This window comes from Nesoenas mayeri, assembly GCF_963082525.1.
Source record: "Nesoenas mayeri genome assembly, chromosome: 5".
Taxonomy (NCBI): Eukaryota; Metazoa; Chordata; class Aves; order Columbiformes; family Columbidae; genus Nesoenas; species Nesoenas mayeri.
In genome coordinates this window covers 42,950,990-42,975,525 of record NC_137548.1, presented here as the reverse complement: position 1 = coordinate 42,975,525, position 24,536 = coordinate 42,950,990, and the positions used below count along the sequence as shown (strand labels likewise).

The 24,536-nt window shown below is 38.3% G+C and overlaps 1 protein-coding gene across 1 annotated transcript in view; it reads right to left on the bottom strand.

Annotated features, from left to right (window-relative positions):
* CSTPP1 (centriolar satellite-associated tubulin polyglutamylase complex regulator 1) overlaps positions 1–24,536 on the bottom strand; it is a gene marked incomplete at both ends in the record, with an annotated part of 79,542 nt that overhangs the window by 28,666 nt on the left and 26,340 nt on the right. The window contains one exon of the mRNA XM_080345110.1: positions 24,089–24,219. Coding sequence (XP_080201236.1) covers positions 24,089–24,219 — 131 coding nt within the window. The remainder of the gene's footprint in view (positions 1–24,088; positions 24,220–24,536) is intronic.

The following is a 24,536-nucleotide window of genomic DNA, read 5'->3' as shown; positions in this document are numbered from 1 at the left end:
GACCAAACAAAGATGATACTATCCCCAAAAATCTGGGACAGCAGTTACAAGACATTAGTACATTTGCATGTTTCAGGTGGAAAAGATACCACCACTTTCCTATGCAGAGACTGAAAACAAACAAACAAGACTCTAAAACCCAAAGCACTGGCACTCTCATTTCCCCAAAAGGGGTTAAGATCCCTTCAAAAAAGAGGATGGATACTTGTCAGGGAAAAAAATGGTGATCTGTGATACAGAGGCAAACTAACATAAAGAAGTGAAACATGGAAGTGGCTGGAGGAACTCTGCTTGATCCTCAGGTGGATGATGACAGTACACCTTATAAACAGGCCTACATAGAAAGCTTTCTCTAAACACTTTTCTCTAGGCACACTTGGAGAACTCAGCACTGGTACCTCAGAAGGAATGGAAATGCAGGAACTGAGTTTCCATCAGACCAACAAGAGGATTCTAATTCAGGGAAGGGGACTACAAAATCAGGAAGCCAGCATGCAATGAGAAAAATCATAATTATTCCATCCTGCATCAGGTCTGAGCCTGAAGAAGAATAATACCTACAACTCCACAAGGGATGTTCAGCAGTTCAGCCAGTCTGGTAACTGTGACACTGCTCCCTTCCCACCGAGCACCTGGTGATGCTGGCGTGTGGCACAAAACAGAGGTCTTCCACTTTATTAAGGTGAGGAATTGCAGTGCTGCATGTGCAATTGCCTTTCTTGCCCTGAACATTAGCTAGAGCTGAAGTAGTACCTATAAGGCAAAGCAACTTCTTTGCTCTTATTTACATAAGACAGGCACAATCTTGTCCTCTTCTCTTAAAATACATCCCCCAGACCTTTCACTTTCAAAGCAGAAGGCCTTGGGTCAAGTGAGACTGTTCTGTCACAGAACACCAAGGGAATTACAGTACCTGATGTAATCCCAGAGATAAGCTGTTACCCATTCAGTGCAAAACATCCAGGGGACAGATTCGTGTATTTAGTCAGCTACCCAACACTAGCTAGACCCTTCAGTTTTGGATCCAGTCTCAAAATAATGTTGAATATCTTCCTCATTAATTTGTCTGGGCAGATTATCACTGAAAGCCTTTTTCTGCGTTATTGCTAACTGAAGAGAAGAGAAACAAATGAAGAGAATCCCCAATGAAGAGATCTGAGAAGACTGTGAAGCAGGGTCACTAGTGTTCTAAACAAAACCTCTCTCTATTAAACCAGCTAATATTTAAATTTTCGAAGTATAAGGACATATGTGTTTCTATTTCTAGGGTTTTCCTTGTCTGTTCCAAGACAGATCATCCTGTGAAATTGGAGCCCAACATCAGCTGTACAGAAGGAAGGTCTTTAAGTGAAAGAACATGATACTGCATTTAACAGCATTCCTGTGCCAGTCTGCATAATGAGTGGGGGATGAAAAGCAATCGTTTTTCTTCATGTACAGCTCAGTGAGGACAGTTCCAAGCCTGCCACACAAAACTTCTTTAATAATGCAATCCAATGCCTTTGATTTGAGGAACACGCAAAAGAATAAACAACCTATTAATCTAAATTTTCTCGTTTGCCTGAAAGTACAAAGCGGCAACGAACAAACCTCTTGGCTACATTAAGTGTACTGAAATGCAAAACTGCTTCTTTTCTCACCCTACAGTTACTCAGGAAAAAGGAGGGGGGAGGAGAGGGAAGGCAGAGAACAGGCAAGGGAAGCAGAAATTGTTTTAATATAAATTGCTCAGTCAAAACACAGGGCACAATGAATTCTGAAGAAGGCTTTCAAGTATTGCCACACGAAAGCACTTTAATACAAGTGGATATGCTCAGAAGATGAGTGCAAGAGATAGCATTACTTCGTAAAGAGCAAGAATCCTCAGGCTAACCAGCTCTCAATTGAGCTGGTACTGTCAAGATGAAGGAACCACTGCTAGTAGCTTGATTAATGTTTTCAGTGGTTTTGTTTGTTTTGGGAAGCTTCAACACAAAATACAGGTGAACACCTTGATTAATGTTAGTCTCCTGACTGTCTGGAGAGGTGTGCTTTGCTCTGTTATTCTAATGTATTTGTAGTCAGCAGAGGTGCTTTCATTATCCATCCACAAATTTTAACATCTGAAACAGAATTATTCTACAAGCACTGTCAGTCTGCCTCAGAGTCTGCTGTGCCTGAGCACTATGAGTATGGTTGGAGGACACATTTAGGCATTTGGCTAAACAGTTTTGGCAAACGTTCTTGGTTCCCCTACAGCCTTTTTCACAGCTTGAAAAGGGCAGAGAAATATTAAAGTTGCTTGTTAAAGCAGCTTCACTACATCCATGGTTTGAGTCAAACATGCATAGAGAAGAGTTTGACTGACACTATGTATAGCAAGTTAAAATGGACATCAAAGTTAGGAAGAAGAAAAAAATCTGCTTCACTGGCTGTAACATAAGTGGGCTTTTGAAAAAGTGGAAAAAATATTCTGATAACTTTGGGATGAGCATAAGAGCCATAAACTGAGAAGGCAAGACCTATACCACAGCAGAATTCATATCCATAATACTTTTTGTATTGAAAGTTCATGAAGAGGCTTGAAATACCTGCAACCAGGGTATTTTCAGTACAATGTTATTTGAGCCAATATACTAGTCATCTTTCTGCTTTTGTTCCCATCCTTCAGCACAGCTGAAGCCAGACAAGACAAATTTAGCAAGATGTCGATAGCTTATGCTACAGTTGTAAACAAGACATCTAAAGTTATGTATAAATTGTTTTCTGAGGAAGAGAAGTTTTACGGTGCTAAGAGCAAGTCTGGCCTGCTAGGCCCTTTATATGACCAACAATTAAAGCTGTAATACAAACATAGATTTTATACTGGGTCATCTACTGAAAAGGGCAGTCCTACCCTCCTCCCTGCCTTTCATTCCCATTTCCATTATGCCAGTACAGCTGCCTGTACAACCCCACCGTGACTAGGACAAGAAAATGATTCAACTGAAAAGTAACTTATTTTTTTCCAGGTTATTTTTACTGGGATCAGCTCTGTGCTGTCTTCTCTACACAGCCACCTGCAGCCCACAAAGAACACCAGGAGCAGAGAGGAGGCCAAGGACTATTCCTTCCCTCACCAGTGCCAACCTAAAAGTGCTTATCTAACCACAGCCTCAGCTGTCTTCCCAGGGGAGAAGCAGTTTCCTTGCAAGCCACCTTGTAGAACAGCTCGCCACAGGACTCCAGTAAAACTCTCTTCTTCTTTTTCCAATGTCTGAAAGCAATTCATCACCTTCCTCAGAATGCCCTCAAAATGCTCCTACTTCCACAACAAACAGGATAGAGTGGCAAGCAATATTTTAAATACTTTATAAATTGGCAAATGAAATCCATAATATTACTTTTTTCTTTTTTTAAAGTTGATGCTAGTGAAAAAGCAGGAAATTAATCTCTTGGAAAGTAAGTTTAACTATCTCCTACATCACGCAATTCTAAATCATTAAGGAAATAATTTATGGTTATTTAAGGTAGAGAATTAAAGGGATAAATCATTCTGGATTTATCTACTGAAGAATCTCTTACAAGACTAAAATCTTGAAGTAAAGTTAGCAAAAAAGTGCCAGGTGCCTCCAATTATATCTTCTAGTAGCCACCATCTGAAGAAATTTGGGGTCATCTTAATTAAGGACAAATGAATCTTTAACCAGTCCCTTTAGTACTCAGCAATGGTAAGTACTAATGGTGGCCTCTGTTTTGTGGTACTCAGAGGCTGCATTTTAAATGAGTTTATTAACAAGGCAGGAACATCCCTTGCTCTGGGCAAAAAAATCATTAGATCCAGATAGTTCCACCCTCTCTTATGCATTTGTATTTGACTTGGAAAGGTGCGTCTCCTTCAAAAGTGCCATGTCTGCCTCAAGGTTTACCAAACAAGTCAGTTTTCTTTCCTAGTAATAGCAGTACCTATCTGTTTGAAGTTTGTTGGTTTTGTTGTTTGTTTGGGGGTTTTGTTGTTGTTGTTGTTTTTTGTTTTGTTTCATTTTTTTAGAGTTACTCATGATTATCAGGTGGTTGAAAGTGTAATAATTAATTTTAAAATTACCAGATTAGACTTCACTGCAGAGAGCAAGTTATTAATAACTGGAGTTCAAAATTCTGAAAATCCACCCACACTTGGACTGACATGCCAACATAAGGCATATTTTGCCTTTGCTGACAGTTTCTATTGCTATTCAGAAGATTTACTATTCAACTTTATGAAGAGCAAACAGTACTACAAGAAACGACTTTAACTTCAGTAAACTGAAAGACCTGGTTTTGCATCTTCACAGTTTAAAAATCTATTTTTCCACTCAACAGAATAAAATAAGGATGAGCAGAGATCAATCCAGTTATAGATAATAACCCTTTTAGAGACTTCAGAGCATTGCCTAAGCACTGACATTTTAATCTTGTTACAATTTCCTGTTTCCAACTGAAATTTTCTCTATTTACGCCTTTGCATGTTTTCGAAGTTGTGCAAAGAATATAACAAAGCTTTGTCCAATCTGTTACCCAGTTTCATGCACAGGTTATAAAATGAACGAAGAACAACTATCTGCTATGGAATTCATTCAGTATGCAGAATAGAAAGGCAATTAGTATTAATTAATTATTTCAATAGAGTAAAATCTTGTTTCTCTCAAAGAAAAGCCATTTTAAAACATGACAGTAATACAGCATTATATTTGTATGGCTAACCATTGTAAATGTCATAAAATGCTAACATTAGGAACGCGCAGAAAACTTTACCTGCCTCAAGTCTGTAAAAGTTATATCATCATTTCCACCATTATGCAAATAGTATTCTTAAGCATTACACTATTATAGCATTTTTCCTAGTTTCTTAATAACATCTATCACTCTTGCATACTTCATACAAATTTCATTGCCACAGTGTTGCCAAACATTTTTACTGACAGATTTTTGCATCATATTTTATTGGATGGAATGTCACATTTTTCCCTGTCCAAAAGGTGCACAATTTACCCAAGATGAAATTGAGATAATATGAGAGATTCAGTTCTCTGCCAAACGCTGACATATTTTAACTACCTTTCTGGTATATTTCAACTGGAAGATTCAAGTAAAACTCACCTAGTATTGGCAAAGATGTCTTTCATAGCCTCCTACATAGGATAAAAATAAATAATACTATGTAAAAAAGAATCTGCTGACAGCAGTGAATAATAGCAAGAAGCCAGGAATTCACAGAAAATTGGAAAGAGAAACAAAATGAAACAGGTAAAAAAAAAAATTGGGACAAAAAGATGAAGATAATGATATGCATATCAGGAGAAAACTGTAGTAATTGATAAGCCTCTTGACATTTTGCTCCATGGGGGGGAAAATAAAGTAGTGCTCAGAAAAAACGTGTGCTGTATTTAATATAATATGTATCATACTTATTTTTCTGCATAATCAAAAACATTTTCCATTTCAGTGATAATTTGGGAAGATGTCAGTAGTGGAGTGGTACTTAACATATTAAAAAATTAAAAGAAGATGTTAATCATTTCTGTCACAATTTTGAAGAGACTTGGCTGACAAGCTCTCAGCACTGCTGAGAATTGATTTGCAAAGTCTGAAACACCTGGGAAATTTTATAGGACAAGAAAAAAGCTGAAGTCATATTAGCACTTCAAAATGATAAGATGGGGGCTTACTCTGACTGAAATGGCTACCCAACAAGAGCATGCAGAGTACCAGTGAATGCAAGGATGGAACTGAAATAAGGCCTAAAGTGCCACCACCAGCTGAGATAACCCAGGCATCTGTACCATGGCCAGTTTGATAATACTCCCAAACAAAACATTCAAACAGGAAGTACTGGACTTCATTGGTTAATAACTAATAGCTATCAACTATGAAAAAAAAAATATTGGTGAATTAAGTAATCTTTTCAAAGGGGAACAGAAATCTAAAGGTAAAAAAGCTTTGAGAGATCCTACCCTTTATACGGAACAGTGCTGTGACTAATAAATTTGAATTATTGAAAAAAATCTAAACACATTAACGGAATAGCTGTTACATCTCAAAATAAGAATGAGGAATCACTACTTAGAAGGTACGTTTCTCCCAGAATCCCCAAGAATACCCTGTTAGTTCTACATTCTGAAGCAATTTTTCATAAAATGGCCTAGAAAAGAACAAGAATTAATAACATTTGTGAGCCATATAGAAACTGATGAAACACTGAAAATGTAAAAGGAATAAGTAGTAACACAGAAAAACCTCATTGACATAGTTGGCTCACACCTTGCTTAGAGCATCCTTATATATTCAACACTATATCTAGAAACAAAAAATGTAGAGGGCTCCACCTGGGTAAACAGTTTCTGTGAAGACAAGTGGAGTGGAAGGTGACCACAAATGCTCAGAATAATGTAATCAGGAGAACAATATGGTCCTCAGATGAGTAAACACGGCAATGTCAAGTAGAGAGGCTGAGCTACCAGCATTTGACCAATTTGAAACACCCACAACTCAGGAATGATGTCGAGAATTGAAAAGGAGTCAGAAGGGCTACAAAAACGATCACGTGCTTACAAAACAGGCCTCACAGAGAGAAGCTCAAGGTTATGATTTACTTGGCTTATCAAAAAGAAGGATAAGAAATTGACTTCAACGTACCATTCAAATACTTGAAATAACATCATTTTCATACACTTAAAAAATATATTTTTTAAGGCGAAGATAATCACATTATTAAATACTGCCACAAACTGCAATTGCAGTAGCATATTCAGGATTGTGATTATACTAGCCCCTAATGACACTTTACTGTTCAAAATCAAGTCTTAGTAAATTCTGACTTCCAACAAAACAAGTTAACACATAAACAACCTTCCTCCCTGCGAGGATAGTTTCTTTCTCACCTGCCCCTTCGATCATCAACAGCAGCCTTCACAAGCAACTCTTTCCCCAGCAGCCGCAGTGTGGAGCGCGCAGGAGGGCCCGCCAGCCCTGCGGAACCCCTGCGGAAGCCCTGCACACCGGCCGGGCTCTGCCCAGGTGCAGTGGGAGCACATGGGGAAGGTGGCCCAGCACAGGCCACCCTGAGCAGCTCTCCTGCTCCTTCCCAGGAGAGCTCAGCGCTGCATGGGGACCGGGCTGCTGGCCAGCCTAATTGCTCTGGCAGCCCCCACAGCTGACTGCTTCCTCCTGCTATTTTTCCCAGGGGCCCTGCGGCCCCTTCAGGCTTCACATGACTTAATCAAACCTGAATGCCCTTCTGGAAGATATGCAAATTATTTTTCAGTTGGACAAAAGTGTTTTGGCTCAATACTGGTGTTACTAAGTGAAGTTTAATGATGTGCTATACAGGTCAGACTACATGGCTTGCTGGCTATAAACTCGACAAGTGCATTACTCTCCAAAGGAGGTTTTAAAACGGAGTATGAGTATATTGCATTACATTATCAAACTAGACTGGGCCAAGTGTCAACATAAAGCAATATGATTGTATTTTAGGGCCAGGTTTGCCAGCGCTGGGATTTTGCACTTATAAACTGCTCGGTGGTGTGAGTTCGGCCATGGCTGCAGAGAACCACCCTCTGCATCCCACCCCGTGTGTGACCTCGCACTGGCGTGTTTCAGCATGCTATGGTAGTGGAAAACTAACTCAACCAGCAGAAGTACTGAATAGTTTCCTGCCAGTTCAGCATGCCGAGACAGATCAGCACAAGATCGGACAAGTGCTGGAGCTGCCATAAGAACGATGTGAGAAGGCAGTATCTCGCTAGCCAGCAATTGGATCAGGTTATGCTGACATGGAACAGCAGCTTTAATTAAGGCATTAGTATACTCTTGGATGCGTTCAGAGAAGACAACAGCTTCAGTTTCTGATTTATCTTAGCCATTTGACCAGAAATAGGTCTCTTTTTTCTCTTAACCTCTTACCACAAGAAACTGTATCACAGGGATATTCTTCTCCTTAATACTGAGATGAAGCTTTTTCCACTGCAAAAGACAATAAACCAACTATTAACGTTTCATAGCTGTATGAAGCATGGTAATCTGCTTTAAAAGCCATTTAAAAACTGATTGTGAAGAAAGATGAATTATGTTTCTTTCAAGGTAATGAAAGCACAATGTCTAAAATAACAGGTTTCAACTTGCAGTATTCCATCTTGCCCTAAGCAACCCCTTCATACTGCATGGCGGAACATAAAGTCTAGTACATTCCCTTTTTTTATATTAAAGATACAATGTGGAATCAAAAAATGCCTTACAGGTGACAGCGCTTAACTGAATATTAGACAAATCTACAGAACACACACATATGCTTTCTTGGTTCTCTTTCACCTGTTAAGATCAACTCAAAAAACAGGGACAACAGAGGTAATGCTAAGATAAAAACAGTATCAGTTGTTGTAGTTACAATAAGGCTTCTGGAATCAAGTCGCAAGCATTTCACTGGGTGCAGGGATCAATTCTTTCTAAATAATAATGGTATCTCTACCTCATCCAGCCAGCTGCATGTCCTTGTATACATTCCTAGAATTAATACTACACAGAACTCCACATGATCTGCTGTTTATTTACAACCACTCTTCTTACATGCTAATGAGTGACACCAGCTCTTCAGAGGGAGAATTTGTTCTTCTTGCCAATGCACCCTTGGCAGACTCTACCCTTGAAATAGAAGATTTTGGGGAGGGACTGAAGCCAACCAGAGGGAATGCAAGGGAGGATAGTATGATATGAGAAGAATGCCTGCAATTTTGCAGAGAGAAGACCCAGCTGCCAGTTATTCAGATATTTCAACTCACAGATACTAAGCTGTTCCATCAACAAAAGGTACACACTTAGACACTCAACTGCCAGAAAATACCAGGGAACAGGTGTTCCCCTGTGCTCTAACCTGCTTACATATTTATACCTGAAAATGCTTGCATCAACAAATAATGCAATATTCTATGCTTCCTCCCACCTCTTAAAACAAGGAAAACAACTCTACTACAACACCTTCATCTCCGGGCTAGACAAAGTCTACACACAGAATGTAGTTATCAGGTAGCTTATTCAAACTGACCAGTGGCCCAGGGAAAACATGCTGGGTTGGGACTTGCTTCTCAACAAGAAAAACTTCAAATCCTTCAGAATTTGGAAATTTCTTCAAAAATGAAGTCGTTTGCAACCCTTTTGCTGTCTTCCAAGTTCTGATCAATCCATAACGCTGCATTTGGCCCTTTCCAAATCACTTGACACTATTTGGAAGCAAGGGGATTGCATGCCGTAGTTTTATCAGAAGGTATCTGTTCAGTGCATCCAAAGCCTGCAATAAAGTGCATACACAATCAAGTTAAAAAGCAATTGAACTATCCTTGATGTTTTAGTGGTCCCTAGACTTCTTTTGGGATTCAAACATGGAAGTTCCATGCTAAAACTGTAAAAGAAGAGAACCAAAGAATTTCTTGTAGAAGTAACTTCCAGACCAGGCTGAAACTGTAGGACACAGTATCTCTCCTATACACTAGTGTGACTGAAAAAAACCCCAATATAGTTGCACATGCAGAAATGGGAGAACAAACTCTGCAACAAATTTCAATGCTGCTGAGCATTTAGATTTTAGGATATTAACTGTAGTGGAATCCGAGGTCGTTCAGTTAAAGCGCGATCTGAATTTTACAAAAAGTCATCCAATTGATTTCCAATTTATCCTATTCATCCAATTGAGTCTAATCCACTGCAAGATTCAAGAGAAGTATGTGTAAGCACTGATCATCTTCTGGTGGTTTTAGGAGAAAGAATGGAGGGTGGGGAGATGGTTCACATTGGTAGCCCACCCAAAATCCAGCTTGTTAAACACCACACAAGGTTTCTCCCCCTACCTCCCTGATTTATTAATTATCTTTTCAGCATTGTGAATTAGTCAGTAACATATTCTGACACTTATGCCCAAGCTTCCTCACTTTCTGCTACACTCATCTTCATAATGAACAAGCTAATTATATTTCATACATCCATCAAAAGCTACTTAACCTAGTCTGGTAGGTAAAGGGGGGTTATAAACCAGAATTAATTTTTATTTATCACTATCATGGCAAGGAGAGTATGTCAGTTAAAATAATTGAATGATTTTTTAAAAATTATTAATTAGAATCACATTTATATTTTGCTGCCTGCTTTTATATGAAGGTACACAGGTATCAGGACTAGAGACAGGTATAAAATTTCATACAAATACTTTTTTTTGTTTAAAAAAAATAGCCAAGAATTGGAAACAGTCATGTTTCTAGTTCTAAAAAGAATAAGCTGAAAAACACATATAGCATTCAGCAGAATAAAAATGTGCATATTTCATCAGGTAGATTTCAATTTGTAAACTGAAGGTGGAATACCAGTATTTATTTATTTGGTAGAAAACTCGACAGTTCCTTACCTCCACCTGATCCCATCATAGTTCACTGCTCTTTCAGTTTGCCAAATCAGTTGTTTGAGGGGTTCTGTTATAAGCTGATCCAAGTTAAAAATAATCTCAAAAAAATTCAGTACAGTAGTGAAAGGATAGATGGTTATCTGGATAATCCCTTAGTTAGCAAAGGGAAAATAAATACTTGTGCAGAGAAATCCAGAGCCTACATGTTGCTCTAGTTGCATTCAAAGCCCGAAGAAGTTCATCATTGTGTTTCTGGTTACAGCAGATGAGATCTCGTCTCAGATGCTAAATCTAAGGTATTTTCTGTGAGTTGTTTTCACTTACAATTATTTCTCAGTGTTGCTGATTTTACTTATTTGGTCTTGTTTGTCTTCAGAATCATCAAAGAAGGCAACTGAAATGCTGATTTTTCTTTAGGACTCAAAGATAATAATATGTCATATCTGAATTTACCTTGAAAGAATTTCAAGTTCAAACCTTTTTAGAACAAAGTTCCTGAAAAGTAGGAAAGTCACTCCTGGACACCTCTGTGTCCTTGGTTTTGGCTGGGACACAGTTAATTTTCTTCCTAATAGCTGGTAGTGCTGCGTTTTGGATTTAGTATGAGAATAATATTGATAACACACTAATGTTTTAGTTGTTGCTAAGCAGTCAAGGACTTTTGGCTCCCCACGCCACCCTGCCAGCAGTGCGGCTGGGGGGTCACCAAAGCTTGAGAGAAGACACAGCCAGGACAGCTGACCCCAACTGACCAAAGAGATATCCTGTGCCATATGGCACCATGCTCAGTGGATAAAGCTGGGGAAGAAAGAGGAGGGAGGGACATTCGGAGTGATGGTGTTTGTCTTCCAAAGTCACTGTTAGGCGTGATGGAGCCCCAGCTGCCCTAGAGATGGCTGAACACCTGCCTGCCCATGGGAAGTGGTGAATGAATCCCTTGTTTTGCTTTACCTGTTAAACTGCCTTTATCTCAGCCTACAAGTTTTATCATTTTTACTCTTTCAGTTCTCTACCCCAGCCCACCAGGCGGGCGTGAGCAAGTGGCTGTGTCGTGCTTAGCTGCCATTTGGGTTAAACCATGACACTCAAAAACTCAGTATTTCAAAGAAAGTGCTCTTAATATTTTATTTCAATCATCTCTTCCATGGACATACAAGAGATTTCATCCTGGATTTATTTATTTTTCACTTGTATTTCCTCAAAAAGTTACTATCATTTGAAAACAAGATTTTATAATAACTTCTGGCTAGAACTTGAACAATGATGTTCCACACAGACTAGGCTGTAAGGAATATGTTGGATGACACAGTCAAATCCCTGATGATTCAGGCTCTTCTACAATTAATTACTACTACACTCTGGTTTCAAATTGACCATTGCTGTGTAACTTCAGGAGGTATGTAAATTCCTTTTGCTATGTCGCCTGCAAATGGTCTTAAAAGTCAAAGAAATAATTTTTCTGAGGAGAGCTAACTTAGTAGCAAGCAAATATCAAGTGTTTTGGGGCTGTTAAAAATACTAGATAAAGTTAACACTTCGCTAATCCTCTTTTCAAAATACCTTAGAGCCATTCCTTAGAAGTGATTGAATACTGAGGTCTGTGCCTTCCAGAGTAGTCATAAATGAGTAAAAAGTAAAATTCTTCTTTACTTATATGCACATTACATACAAAATGCTCAAAAAGAAAAGGCAATTAAGAAGACTGATTTGCTTGTACAATGTCACTTTCATAATCTGAGATTTTAAGTTCCATTTTGATACATTCCATTTGTAACAATCAGGAGAAATAGAATCATACATATATCCACAAATTAAGTATCAGATGTATTTGACCAAGACCTAATGTTTCATTAAACATTTAGCAAATGCTCAAAGAGAGGAAGAAAAGTGTCTAGGCAACAACTTTTAACCATCTGGCTAAAATCAATGGCCCACCCTCATCTCTGCTGAAACTGTGCTAAGTCGGAAGGAGCTCAAGATGATTGTGTGCATTGCGTGTGACAATTCTCTGCAAGCAAACCACAACAAACAGAGCTGCCACTTGCATATTTCCTCTCTGCAGGTTTGGTTAGTTTTCACATGAATAGATATAGCTCTTGAAATCCAGTTCTAACTATCATCAAGTCTTTCCTTCCTCCAGAACTGATTTTAATATAATCCAAAGAACTGTTAAAAGGCAGAAAATTTCCCATAGGAAAAAACTTCTGAGTCTGACTAGGGGGAGGGAAGTAAAGAAGGAAGACTGATTTAAAGGTTTTTAAATTTCAAACTCTTATACTATTTTAGTCACTCTTTTTTGTGTATTTAAAGAAGAGTTAAATTAGTTTAATGGAAAGAAGCTGCAAGGAAGTTTACATGCATCTGTCTAAAATTAACTGCTTACCCCTAACAAAAAGGTGAGGGTTCATTAAGGCCTCAATACCATCAAATTTGATCTATACAGGCATCTAAGTGGTCTCAGTTTTCCCTATCCAGCCAAAACTTGTATGTCAAAGGCTACTTAATTTAATCCAGCAGGTGGAACTCCAGGTTATAAATAGAAAAATGAAGGTACATTGAGATTAAGTGATTTGCCCAGTACAAAGATTAACAGGATTAGGATTCAGGAGTTGCCAGTTTTAATTTCTTTGCTTGTCCCACATTTGCTCCAGCAGACCAAGCACAACAAGGAGAGTGGAGAAGGGAGGAAAATGCTTACATCTTCCCCTTGGCATCAACAAAAAAAACCCTGCCAACACCCTATTCAGAATCTGCTATTTGCCTACAGATTCACTTTACATACACCTAAAGCAAGCCGATTACCAGAAATAATATTTTGAACTAAGAACTAATCTAATTTATTTGAAATCAGCATAAGACCTTATAAAAAAAAGCTCCAGACTCTGTGCGTGCATGCAAGGGTGTGTAGAGGGATGTTGCAGATATCTTTTTCTAACAGAGAAAGCCAAAAGAAACAAAAAATTAAGTTTTCAGTAGGTGTATTACTTAATGAAAACCTGCTTCCTTAGTAACCATATTTAATTGCTGTATCTGCTAAAGCTGGCAGTGTTTACTTTCTGAGACACAGATAAATAGCATTTCACTAGATTTTTTTTTTTCCTTTAATATTAGTTCTGCAACATGTCTTAGCTAGGATTCAAAGGAAATACTTCAAGCGATAATAAATGTGATTCCAGTGACTATTGATTTGTTTCTTAACTCCACTAGTCTAGTAAGATTTTGTTTGGTATTCACTTTGCTTAGGGGATACTTTAAATATAAAAGTCGTGGAAGATTTATAAGGGCATAAAAGTATCACAGAACCAAAACTTTCCTAAAAGGTTTATTCATGAGCGTTACACAAAAGTGAGTGCCAAACTAAAATAAAATTATACAGCATCATTAGAAAGACATATTACTAAGGGTTTAATACATTAGTCTGGAAAACAGCACACATTTGAAATGCAGAGTGCAAAAGTAATTTTGATGCACCAAACTTAGGTCTTCAATGAAAAGGCTGTTCCACCTAAACTCCTAATATAACTAATACAGAGAAAGATTACCAGAGGGTGATTCATGGCCAGGATCCCAGCTGAACTGTTCAAAACTGCCCTATGGATCAGGCAATCTCTGTTGACTATCACAGCAGCCTGTGAAAACGAGATTTCTAGTTTGAGCATCGAACTTGTATACTCATAGGACAAAACATGATGTACACAAGCTGCACCAAGGGACAAGCTCCAGCAGGAATTCTTTAGTTTTGGCTTTACCTGCACCAGTGCACATACTCAACTTTCCCAGGCAGCAGCCTCTTTAGAGCAAATGCCAAAATCTCACTTTGCTGGGCTTGAGATCTAAAGCTCGGCTTTTAACTCTGTATTTCCAGATAAATAACAAGGTGTAACATGGCCAGATCAGGTTCTAGGCTGCTGCACTTTGTTGCTTCAATAAAAGAACTCAGAAGATGGCCCTTCAAAGAACAGATATGTTTAGGAAATCTTTTCACAAGACATGTGTAACTCGCCTAGCAGACTGGACCTAAGGGAAAAAACCACAGTATACTATTCCATAAGGTGGTCCCTTGAAGAACAACATGCTTGAACAAGACTGTACCAGATAGTACTTTGAAGCTACGGAAAAACAGCAAAAAGACTGCAGCCTCTATATAAAAGGGAAATATTCTGAATTTACAATGAGCGAAGATGAATACAGAAGATACTCCAGCATATAAAGTAGTTTCTATTTTGAGCTCCTTCAGAAGAGAAAATCTCTTGCCAATTTTACGTTAGAAGCTAGCATCTTCTATACATGGAGATTTGCTTTCTAAGTGATACAGTTGTCAGCTAAATACCAGAATGCTTATGAGCAAAGGTACTTTCAGAGAGGGTACACATTGCTAGGGCATACACATGAAATTACCCTCCCCTCTATCCCTCCATGGAAAGGGAAGGATTGTTGTGAAAGTGGTTCTGAGCATGTGGTCCTACAATAGATATGATGACATATGTTGACTAACTTGCCTTCTATCTTGCTCTGAAGACTTTGTCTAGAAAAGCAAGTAGTGAAGGGGGTTATCACATTAAACTTGAAAAGAACTAAAAATACATCCTACATCACCCCATGTACATCATGCACAGTGATCTACTATTCTAGCGCAACAAGAACTCTCAAAACCTTTAAATAGAAAACAAGACAGGTTCCTACAAACAATTTATCTATACGTTATTGCTGTATACTAACATGTCTTTTCCTACTTGTTCCTATATCTGTAAGAAAAATGCAACTTTAGCATATAAAATTGAGTTCATAATACCAAAAAGCCAGACACCTTGATTTTACCTCTGACTATGTGAACTGCAGCTAGTCACTTCATTTCTCTTTCTCACTTCCTGCAACCGGAAAGTGAAAACAATATTGTCAAGGTTTTGGGGCATCTTCATTCTTTAATAGCTATAAAATACCTGGAGATACTCAGACAACAGGTAAAGAGAAGTGCCATCATTAATCACCATTCTGAAATCAAGGCATTGCATCTGAGGTTCTGTCCATCACAGAGGAACACCATTAAACACTTCTCAGCACCTTTAAGACAATTACACTCACTCCGTCATTTCAAGGGTTTGATAAGTTTCCAATCAGAGTAGACAGAAAAGTTAAAATTGTTTCAGGAAGAAGCTGCAATATTAACTGTTCAGTATCCTAATCATGTTCACTAGTATCTGCTTTCCATTGTAACTTTGCACAGCACAGCAACTCCTTTGCCACTGCGGGCAGAAATGAAGAAATATCTATTAGCAGCATGGAGAGTGGGGATGGGAAATAAAGAAAAATATTTGCTTCTGACATAAGATAGTGATGCAGAGATAGGTTCACACCAAATACATTGAGAGCTTGACTTTCTTTAAGATCATGTATAAGCTATTCTGGGTGTTATATAAATGCAATTTGACTGGAACGTAGATGAGAATTCTGATTATGCAACAGCTCCAGCAGAAATAGTAGGGAGAAAAGTAGTAATAGATAATCAGGCACCAGGGCTAAAAGGAAACAAATGTTTGAGAAATGGATGATCAAACAGATAAACTCAGGATAAGGGTAGTATAATGATACAGAATAATTAAAAAATGGGCAGGTAAAAAGCTCACTAGAGGAGTGAGTGAATAAAGTTCAGAATTAAAGTTTGTCCTACACCCCAAAGAAACAAAAGGGGAAGGGTTCAAATCCCATTCAGGAGAATATTGCCTTTCCTGACATCTCTCCTCCCCGTATGAAAATGAACACTAGTAACACTTTGGAACCTGACATACTTGCACTTTCCAAAAGAAAAAAAAAATCTCAAATGCTCAGTTTCCTTTAAGTTTATTATGTACTCTGTGTACTCTTCAGCCCCCCTTGATACTAGTGCTCCTTCTCTTAAGCAACACCATATTTTCTCCATTATAAGTAATATACAAGTTCGACTGGGGAATCTAAACCAGTTTATTAAAACATCTGATGTAAATTTTGACTGCTTCTGGAACTAGACCTTAATGCAGGAAAACCTCAGAGAAGACAAGATTTGACAAGTATCTCTGTGAGCACTAGAACAAGCAAAGCTTTTATCCCACAGGTTTGTGGGTTTTGGCTAACTGACATTAAAGTCTAGGAAGGTGTGAGCTTCTATGGAAGCTTTTCCTATGCCTGAAGCATTTCTAAGGTCTTTGTCTTTAGACTTGAAAAACCATTTCATGAAGCTTTCAGGAATTTATCTACCTGGCAAAAAGCAGGACCACAGGTCTGGATTTCAGGAAAGCGGACTTCAATCTCTTCAGAGATTTGCTTGGAAGAATCCCATAGGATATGGCTCTAGGGAGAAAAGAGGGTCTCGAAGAGCTCATTGATACTCAAGTATCCCCTCTGCCAAGCTCAAGTCCATTGTGCCCATGAAGGTGATGAGATTCATAAGCTGATCTGAGACGGATTTGCATTCTATGCTCTTACTAAGAATGAAGGAAGGTATCAGACTGTACATTATCAGAATCACGTACCTGTGACAAATTTAAAATGGATCAAGCTTAATTTATAAATATTACTGACTACATTTCATAACTCATTTGCAGATTACAGGTTTTCCATAGTACTACCTTATCCCAATTTCACAAAGTAGTAGTCGCATATCAAAGTACTAATCATGCATGCAGATCACTTCTACTGATACTCATCTAGAATTCTTGAAAGATGCGTAACAGAGCATAAACCAACAATCCTTCTAATCGTATGCAACACCTTTATTCATGATCATACTGATTTAAAGCAGACTTGCAGACATTTTATTGAAGTAAGGCGACTTTAAAGTGATGTAAGAACTTCTACACCTAAGCACAGCTGTACTGTTCAGCTAAACTAATTCACAATCACACCTTTAGTCAAACATGGACATACTGAATGGCACCAAGGCCTCAAAATGAAGTGCAGAGTAGGGACTTCCTGAGAGATTATAAATTTGTAGGCACCAATTATCTTGCCTAACAAGAAAAGGTTTGCTGGAAGAGTTTGGTAACATAATTACAGAAACAAAAATGCAGCTCATTTCACCCCTTTCAACACCACAGGTTAAAAATAGTTCCTCAAAAGAAATAAATGGTGCTCTCATTTTTATTTTTTTTTTTTTTAAACAGAATAACTGAATTTGAAGTTTTTGTGATTATAACTGATAAGGGAAGTGGAAGAAAAGGGGTGAGAGACTATCTATAGTTGTCCATAATCACAATTAACAAACAGGCAAAAACTCCTACATATAGGTTTGGCCTGCTTGACCCAATAGGAGACATAAGATTCTAGAGTCAGGAGCACATTATGTAAATCAATCGCATTAACTTAGGAAAGCTAGGGAGTGAATGTGCGGTGATGGGAACTATGAATAACAAGACCACCAGACAGAAAAGCTGTAAGAAGCAGCTGGGAGGATACACACACAAAGACAACTGGTTCAGAGACTTTCTGTGCAGCTGGACAACAGTACTTAAAAAAAAGAGGTATTTTTAAAAAGGTAGATATCTCTTCACTTATCATGACATCTCTTAGCACCTAGGCTACTTTGAATAATTAATATAGCAATGAGCTACATGGATGCACCACAACACTCCCTGTATGTCAGCTGAGATAGATCAACTACTGTCAGGCTGCTGTCGAAGAGGTATAGCTCTGCAGCTTCCAGGTCGCAAGCTAGTATCTTGAGACAGGGCAGAACTATACCATATTAAAAAGCCAACTCTGAGTTTAGATTGTCTTTATAAACATTGCATGATACAGCACAGACTTATGCTTGAAGCCAACAGTATGGGGAGAAGTATGTTTTATGGTTCACAGAGAAGGGACAAAGACAATTCTTTCTGCAGTTCAGGCACCTTGAAATGTCGGGGTAGGTTAAGAGTCTACAGCAGGTTGCAGACAGACGTGGTCTTCAGAGTGGCTCTTCCTTTTTTACAACCTCTTTGCAGAAAGCCATACTATAAGGTTTCAAGAGAAAATAAGATTTTAATTTCCTTTCTCTACATCTCTCTCTCTCTCTCTCCCTTTTAGTATCTCTGCTGCTGAAGAGTAGTCCAGAAACATCATGAAATATACTAGTTAATGAAGCTAATGCTTCATAAACCTTTACTGGATGATCACGTTTACGCATAAGTAGTGTGCAGATCTTCTCTCAAGACTTTTCACAAGTGAGAGGATAGAGCAAGTTTATTTAATAGAAGAAACATAGAGCATCCAAAATCCCAGCTCAGATCACACAATTTAGAAGGAATTTTATTCCAGGGAACTTCCTCACAATCTGGAATACTAAGTCTTCAGGCCAATGTTGGAACCTAAAAAAGTCTTAATTGAAAAAATCCATTTCACTTGGTTTGAATAAGAATGCTGCCATAGGGATGGGAAACTTGCCAAAAGACTGCAAAGCAAATGGTAATAATAATTACCAGTTGAATTTTGGATAATTGCTTAGCAGAATGCAACAACAATCACTGTACATAAGTTCATTTAAATGTTTCACTCAACTGGGACAAAAAGTAAAGAATATACTAATTTAATCTGCCTATGACACAATCGGTGAAGAACTGTCAAAAGACACAATATAGCCAGAAAACTTTAGAAAACAAAGAGAAAAGCTTATTGGTTTTTCAAAAAAAGTGCATTTAGAGAGATATACATCTAGAATATGATGTTGAAAACACATTTGGAAATTAAGATTGGTGGGTGCACATTCAGAGATACAGCTGAAAAGGAAATGCAATATTGGTCTGAAAAAAATCCAAGAACTGGATTAGATAAGGAGGACTTCCAGTGTACTATTAAGGCACTGAATTTCACAAACTGCATTGACAGAATGGTATGAACTGAATTCAGGGAAAGACTAGGTGAAGACTCCATCACTGACCCACATGATACTACTTCTACAAATTATTACTGCAATGCATTTTAGATCTATGTAACACAGCTGGTTTTACTTAGAATGCTTATAGGTATATCTCACAATCTCTAAAATGTAATCCTCTACTTGTTTCTCCTCAGCTTAAGAAATCTTTTGTCCTGATGTTCCAGAGTCAATGGTTCCAGGCAGAACTACATTGATAAATCATAAATAACAACAGCTATAACTGTAGGAAAAGGAACTGCAAAGTGAATAAAGCCTGGAGATCAATCATTTCGCGTAAGGCTATTTCACTGCAGAATGAACTTCCACAGAATACTGTCTTAAAATCCATAGCTTCATTATCTTTAGGACATGCTATAAAACCTTACTGATTCATAAGAACTTTCCTACAATAACATGGTATAAAGATCTGATTTGGTTTTAATAACATAAAAGGAAGGGCAAAAGATTCTGACATTTGCTGTGATAATTTCTGTACTTTTCTATATATGTCACTAAACAGAGACTGACTAAGCTACAAATGGAGATAGTGCAACAGCTTACAAGGGAGGGAGTGAAAAAAGAGGGAGGAATTTAATATAAAGAGTTACATGTGGAAGCATTAAAATGACACTAGCAAAGGAAAGGGTTTTGGAACCTCAAGAAAGTCATCTTGTCAGGAATATGCATTAAAATAGAATCTTTCAAAAAAGATCTGGGAGAATGCTGGTCCTTCTAGCGCTTCTCAATCTGCAGGCTACATGAATCATATGGATAGGGCATTTGCTTAATTTCTGTATGCAATCCAGCCTTCCTGGTGAACTCAACAAGAACTAGTCAGGGAGACATAGCGCTCTTCTCATTTTGAAACAGAGATTGTGTGCATGCTGTGGTAAGCCTTCTTTCCACAAGCTCCAAATGTACTTAAACTTCCAGTTTCCTAATTTGACTGCGCAAAGAGGCAGCCATTGTGCAACATGATGAATGTGAATAAACAAGGTAGGTTTAGAAGATGATTTTATTTCAATATGGGCAGGAACAGTACTTTTTGTCTGAAGGGGCAGTAAGAATCTGCAAAAAGGATCTTAAACCAATACAGTCCAACATGCTTTCTGCAGCAGTTTTATGCTTCAGTGGTGTCTGCATCTAAATAAAACAACAATAAGCCCTCAGTGGAAGGAAAAGATCCTCTATCTGGTGTTGAACCATTCCAGGGCTATATCTAAGGTATCAAACAGCAGCTGTCTTTGCTGGAAGCAATTTTAAATCGAAGAGGGGAAAAAAAAGGCTGTTGAAAAGCACCAAAGAAAGCTGGGTCTCTAGAAAAAAAGTGCCAATGGTCCTGACTGAGCTTTCTGTTCACTTCTCAATGCATCAGGCCTGGAACAAGTTTCTCAGTGCAAAATTTCTCTAATTGGCTGGAAAGCATTTAAGGAAAAATCTTTTTAATTAAAAACAGAGAACCAACAAGACATGAAAGCCATGGGGGCTGGGAGAGGCATATGTTGACCTTATGAAGCTTCACAGCAGAACTCTGCAGGGGCTGTTTAAACTGAGAAAGCACAGTTTTAATTAAAGAGTCCTGAGGAACAGACAATTCAAAAGAGCAGGTCAGCTAGATTCCAAGAGGTCAATTTAAGCATAAGCAGAGGGAAAACAAGACTTCTGGTCATTTTGCCTGCCTCTGGGAGAAATCTGTTGCTAACTGAGCATTATGTTCTGTGCTTCTCAACACACAAGCTAGCTGTCCTCTGACCACTCTGTGGGTGTTGTGCATCATTGGAAAGTGTTTGAGGGAGGGAAGAAATTTTATGAAGTCCACCCCAGTTTCTTGACAATGGATCACATTCTAATATAAACCTATCTTTTTTTCCCCAGTGCATAAAATCCCAGATATTCTTACACATACTTGGAAATAGAACACTGCATCTTGCTAATCTTCTAAAAACAGTAGGAAATCCTGTAAAAAAGCAGATCCAGCATATCACCAAACAAAATCCTCTTAAAAAACAACAAACCAACCAAAACACAAAACCAAACAAAACCACAAAACAAAAAAACACCCAGCACTTTCGCTTTACTTTTTGAAGTGTGTTATGTTACTATTACATTTAGTGAAGCCAGCCATTTTTCCTTCCTATTTGGAGACAAAAAGAAAAATAAATCTATGAAGGACATTGTAACTAGCACCCATCAAGTAGCAGAGCTAACACAGAAAGATGTAACATAAAAGCTGCCACGTTTCTCCATGAGGAACCACTTTCCAGTAATTCAAAAGGATAAGGAATTAAGTATAAAAGCAATATCCACGGTAATTTCCCAAGAGAAACAGTAATGTTAGTGCACTTCAATTAATGTATACATGGTTCTGTACATACACAGGTTATTATATTTAAGTACTGCTTCTTTTCAGACAGATTTCTCCCATATTGTTTTTTTGAGAACTCATGGCTAGATGTATCTGCCTGGGTGAGCCAGCCACATATTCCAAATCAAGACTGACAGACAAAGCAGTAAATTTCCCTGCATCAAGGAGGAGCAACTAGCAGCCATTTTAAACAATCAGTTCACTCATTTGTGAGAAACTATCTTCTTTTCTAAACTAAACACTCAGAAGTGGAAAGGTGGGGGGTTTGTTTGGGGTTTTTTGAGTTCATGTAAGCTTGGAAATTGCATCATCTTACATCTTTAATTTTATTCTCCCTTGCTTCCTCCAGACAGATGTGAGCTTTGATGCAAGTTCTCATTTATTACATTGACCTACATCCTCACAGAGCTGGCTTTTAAACAGTTTATCAGGGATACCCTTCACAGATGGACAAAAGTAAGAAAAAGCCACCACTCACTCCTAAAATCGAAATTCACATCTGGAATGAAACAAAGTAAATGAGAGGAGAAAATGGCAGAAAGCACTTTTATGGTAAAGGAATAAATAAGAATAATAATGTCCTGGGAGACATGGAAGTTAGTGAATATAATACTTCTGACAAAGGAAGACAAAAGATGCCTTCATAGTTCTTCACAGACATAAATCAATGAGAATGCTGAAGCACAGAGCAATCCCTGCGCAGAAACAAACACAGGAGAGAAAACAGGGACAGAGTAGAATCTTGCTATAGAAGACAAAGGGCATATTTTCACCCTTTTCTGCACAAAGAAATGTTGAAATAAAACAGGCATTTGATGAATAACTCTCCATACACCAGAAAAATATAAATTGAACTCTCTTAAGGCCACACCAGAGCACAGTTAACATCCACCTGAGCTTTCGTTCCTATGCTCTCTCTTCCCCCTCAAAGTACCCTGGTGATTACATTTTCTTCCACAACCTTTTCCATATTCACATAAAACTGCTAAAAGTAAAAGAGAAGGGAAATATTATGTACCTAAAAACTTTGGTTCTTTCCACCAAATCTAGGTGCCCATCATCTGGCCAAAGTTTGATGCTAGACAGAGGAAGCCTGATGAAAACCTGCATTGAAAGTACAGCGATGGGTACTTTCCATCAAGTAGCTCCTTCTCAATTTGTCAACAAGGTTCACCACTGACAGCTGCAGTTCTGGTGGAAGACTTCTTCACTATCATCTCTAACTCTCCTGCAGAAACATGTTCTAGGAGTCTACACTTTATCTTCCCTGACTATGACCTGACCTCAAACCAGGTATGTCCTCACTGCATACTGGTTAGATTAGTACCATACAATTTACCTGAAATATTAAAAATATTTTTGCTGAAGTAATATGTATAATTTAGAATGTAACAAATTACCTATAACTGGGAAGAAGGTGCTACAGACAGAGCACTCAGTTACCTCAGATTAGAGATTTGGTCATGTTTAGCTATGATTGTCCAATTTCTAGGGATCTAAATGACATATTTCAAAAAAAGTCACAACATTATTCATAGTCTTGCAAACTCTGTTCATCATGAGTGGAAGTATTGCAAAGCTTAGCCAGAAGGTGAGGTTTTATCTATATTTAAATATCTAGTCTTCCCTTCAACTGAAGTGATGCTGAATAGCCTGAAACAAGGGAGACTTATGGCAAAAACAAAACAAAACAATTAAAAAAAAAACCCAAACCAACCAAACAAAAACAAAAAAACACACGCAAAAATCTATATTTTTACAGCAACATTCAGTCTCTTTACTTAAAATATTAAATTAAAACAAAACATAATTTTAGTTGCATATAGTTACATGAGTTTATTTTGAACTCTGGCCAGTTCTGTAATACCCAATAGACCTAGTGCTGTACAAGAATAGGTAGACAAGATGATACAGTGCTGAAGAGTTATTTTGGCATTGGAGCTTTTTCCTTGTGGGTAGGGTTGGGAAAGAGGTCACACAGTTGTCAGTGGTCCTCCTTCTTCAGCCATCAAGCTCCTGCAACATCATCTAGGACAGGGGTGTCAAACTCCTTTTCACCAGGGGCCACATCAGGCTCATGGTTGCTTTCAAAGGGCAAAATGTAAGTTTAGGACTGTATAAATGCATGATTAGTCTGCTACCCTGCTCCCATCCAGTGACCCCCAGCACTCTCTTTTTTCCCTCTATCCATCCCTATGCACAGGCCCACAAATGTCCTCCCTCTGATCTCTTGTTGCTTGATGTGCTGTTCTGTAAGGATGCAGAACTGCCAACAAGGTGCTCCTATGCTACTTTACGCTGTGAGCATTTTTTAAAATATTCTACAGGCAACTGTGATGTGGTCTTCCCATTAAAAATGTTAGAACATTAGGACACAGTGTGGGGTGTCAGTATTTGTACTGCATTAATAGCCTGGCTAAGGATTTCAATGTCAAGGTAACAGGACAGCAGGAGATGCCGGAATACTTGCCTCCATTTTTCCCCACAGTTCGGAAACATCTCCAGAAGGTCCGAAGAAAAGATGCCCTGTTATGAGGAGTAGCTTGGACAAAGCTGAATTCACGGAACAAGATGTGTGTTCCTTGGCGCACGCTGTTAAAACTGTGGAGATAAAATCAAAACAAGAGAACGTTAGAAAGCTGAACCGATAAGAATGTTCCGGGGCCAGCTCAAACAGTAACAAGAAAACCGCTGGCAGTTACATTTTGTGAAACCAAATCTCCAAAGCTTATACCCATCTGTTCCCTAGAGAGAAGACTGTTTGCAAAAACCGCACATTGGAACTTAATTATAGGAATCAGAGGTCTGTGAAAGTAAAATTCATTCTAAAGAAACCCAGCAAGGGGTGTCCAAGAGCCACTTATTTGAAACCAATCCATTGGAAAATGGCTGGCCAAGAGTAAGAGTTGTTTATCTGC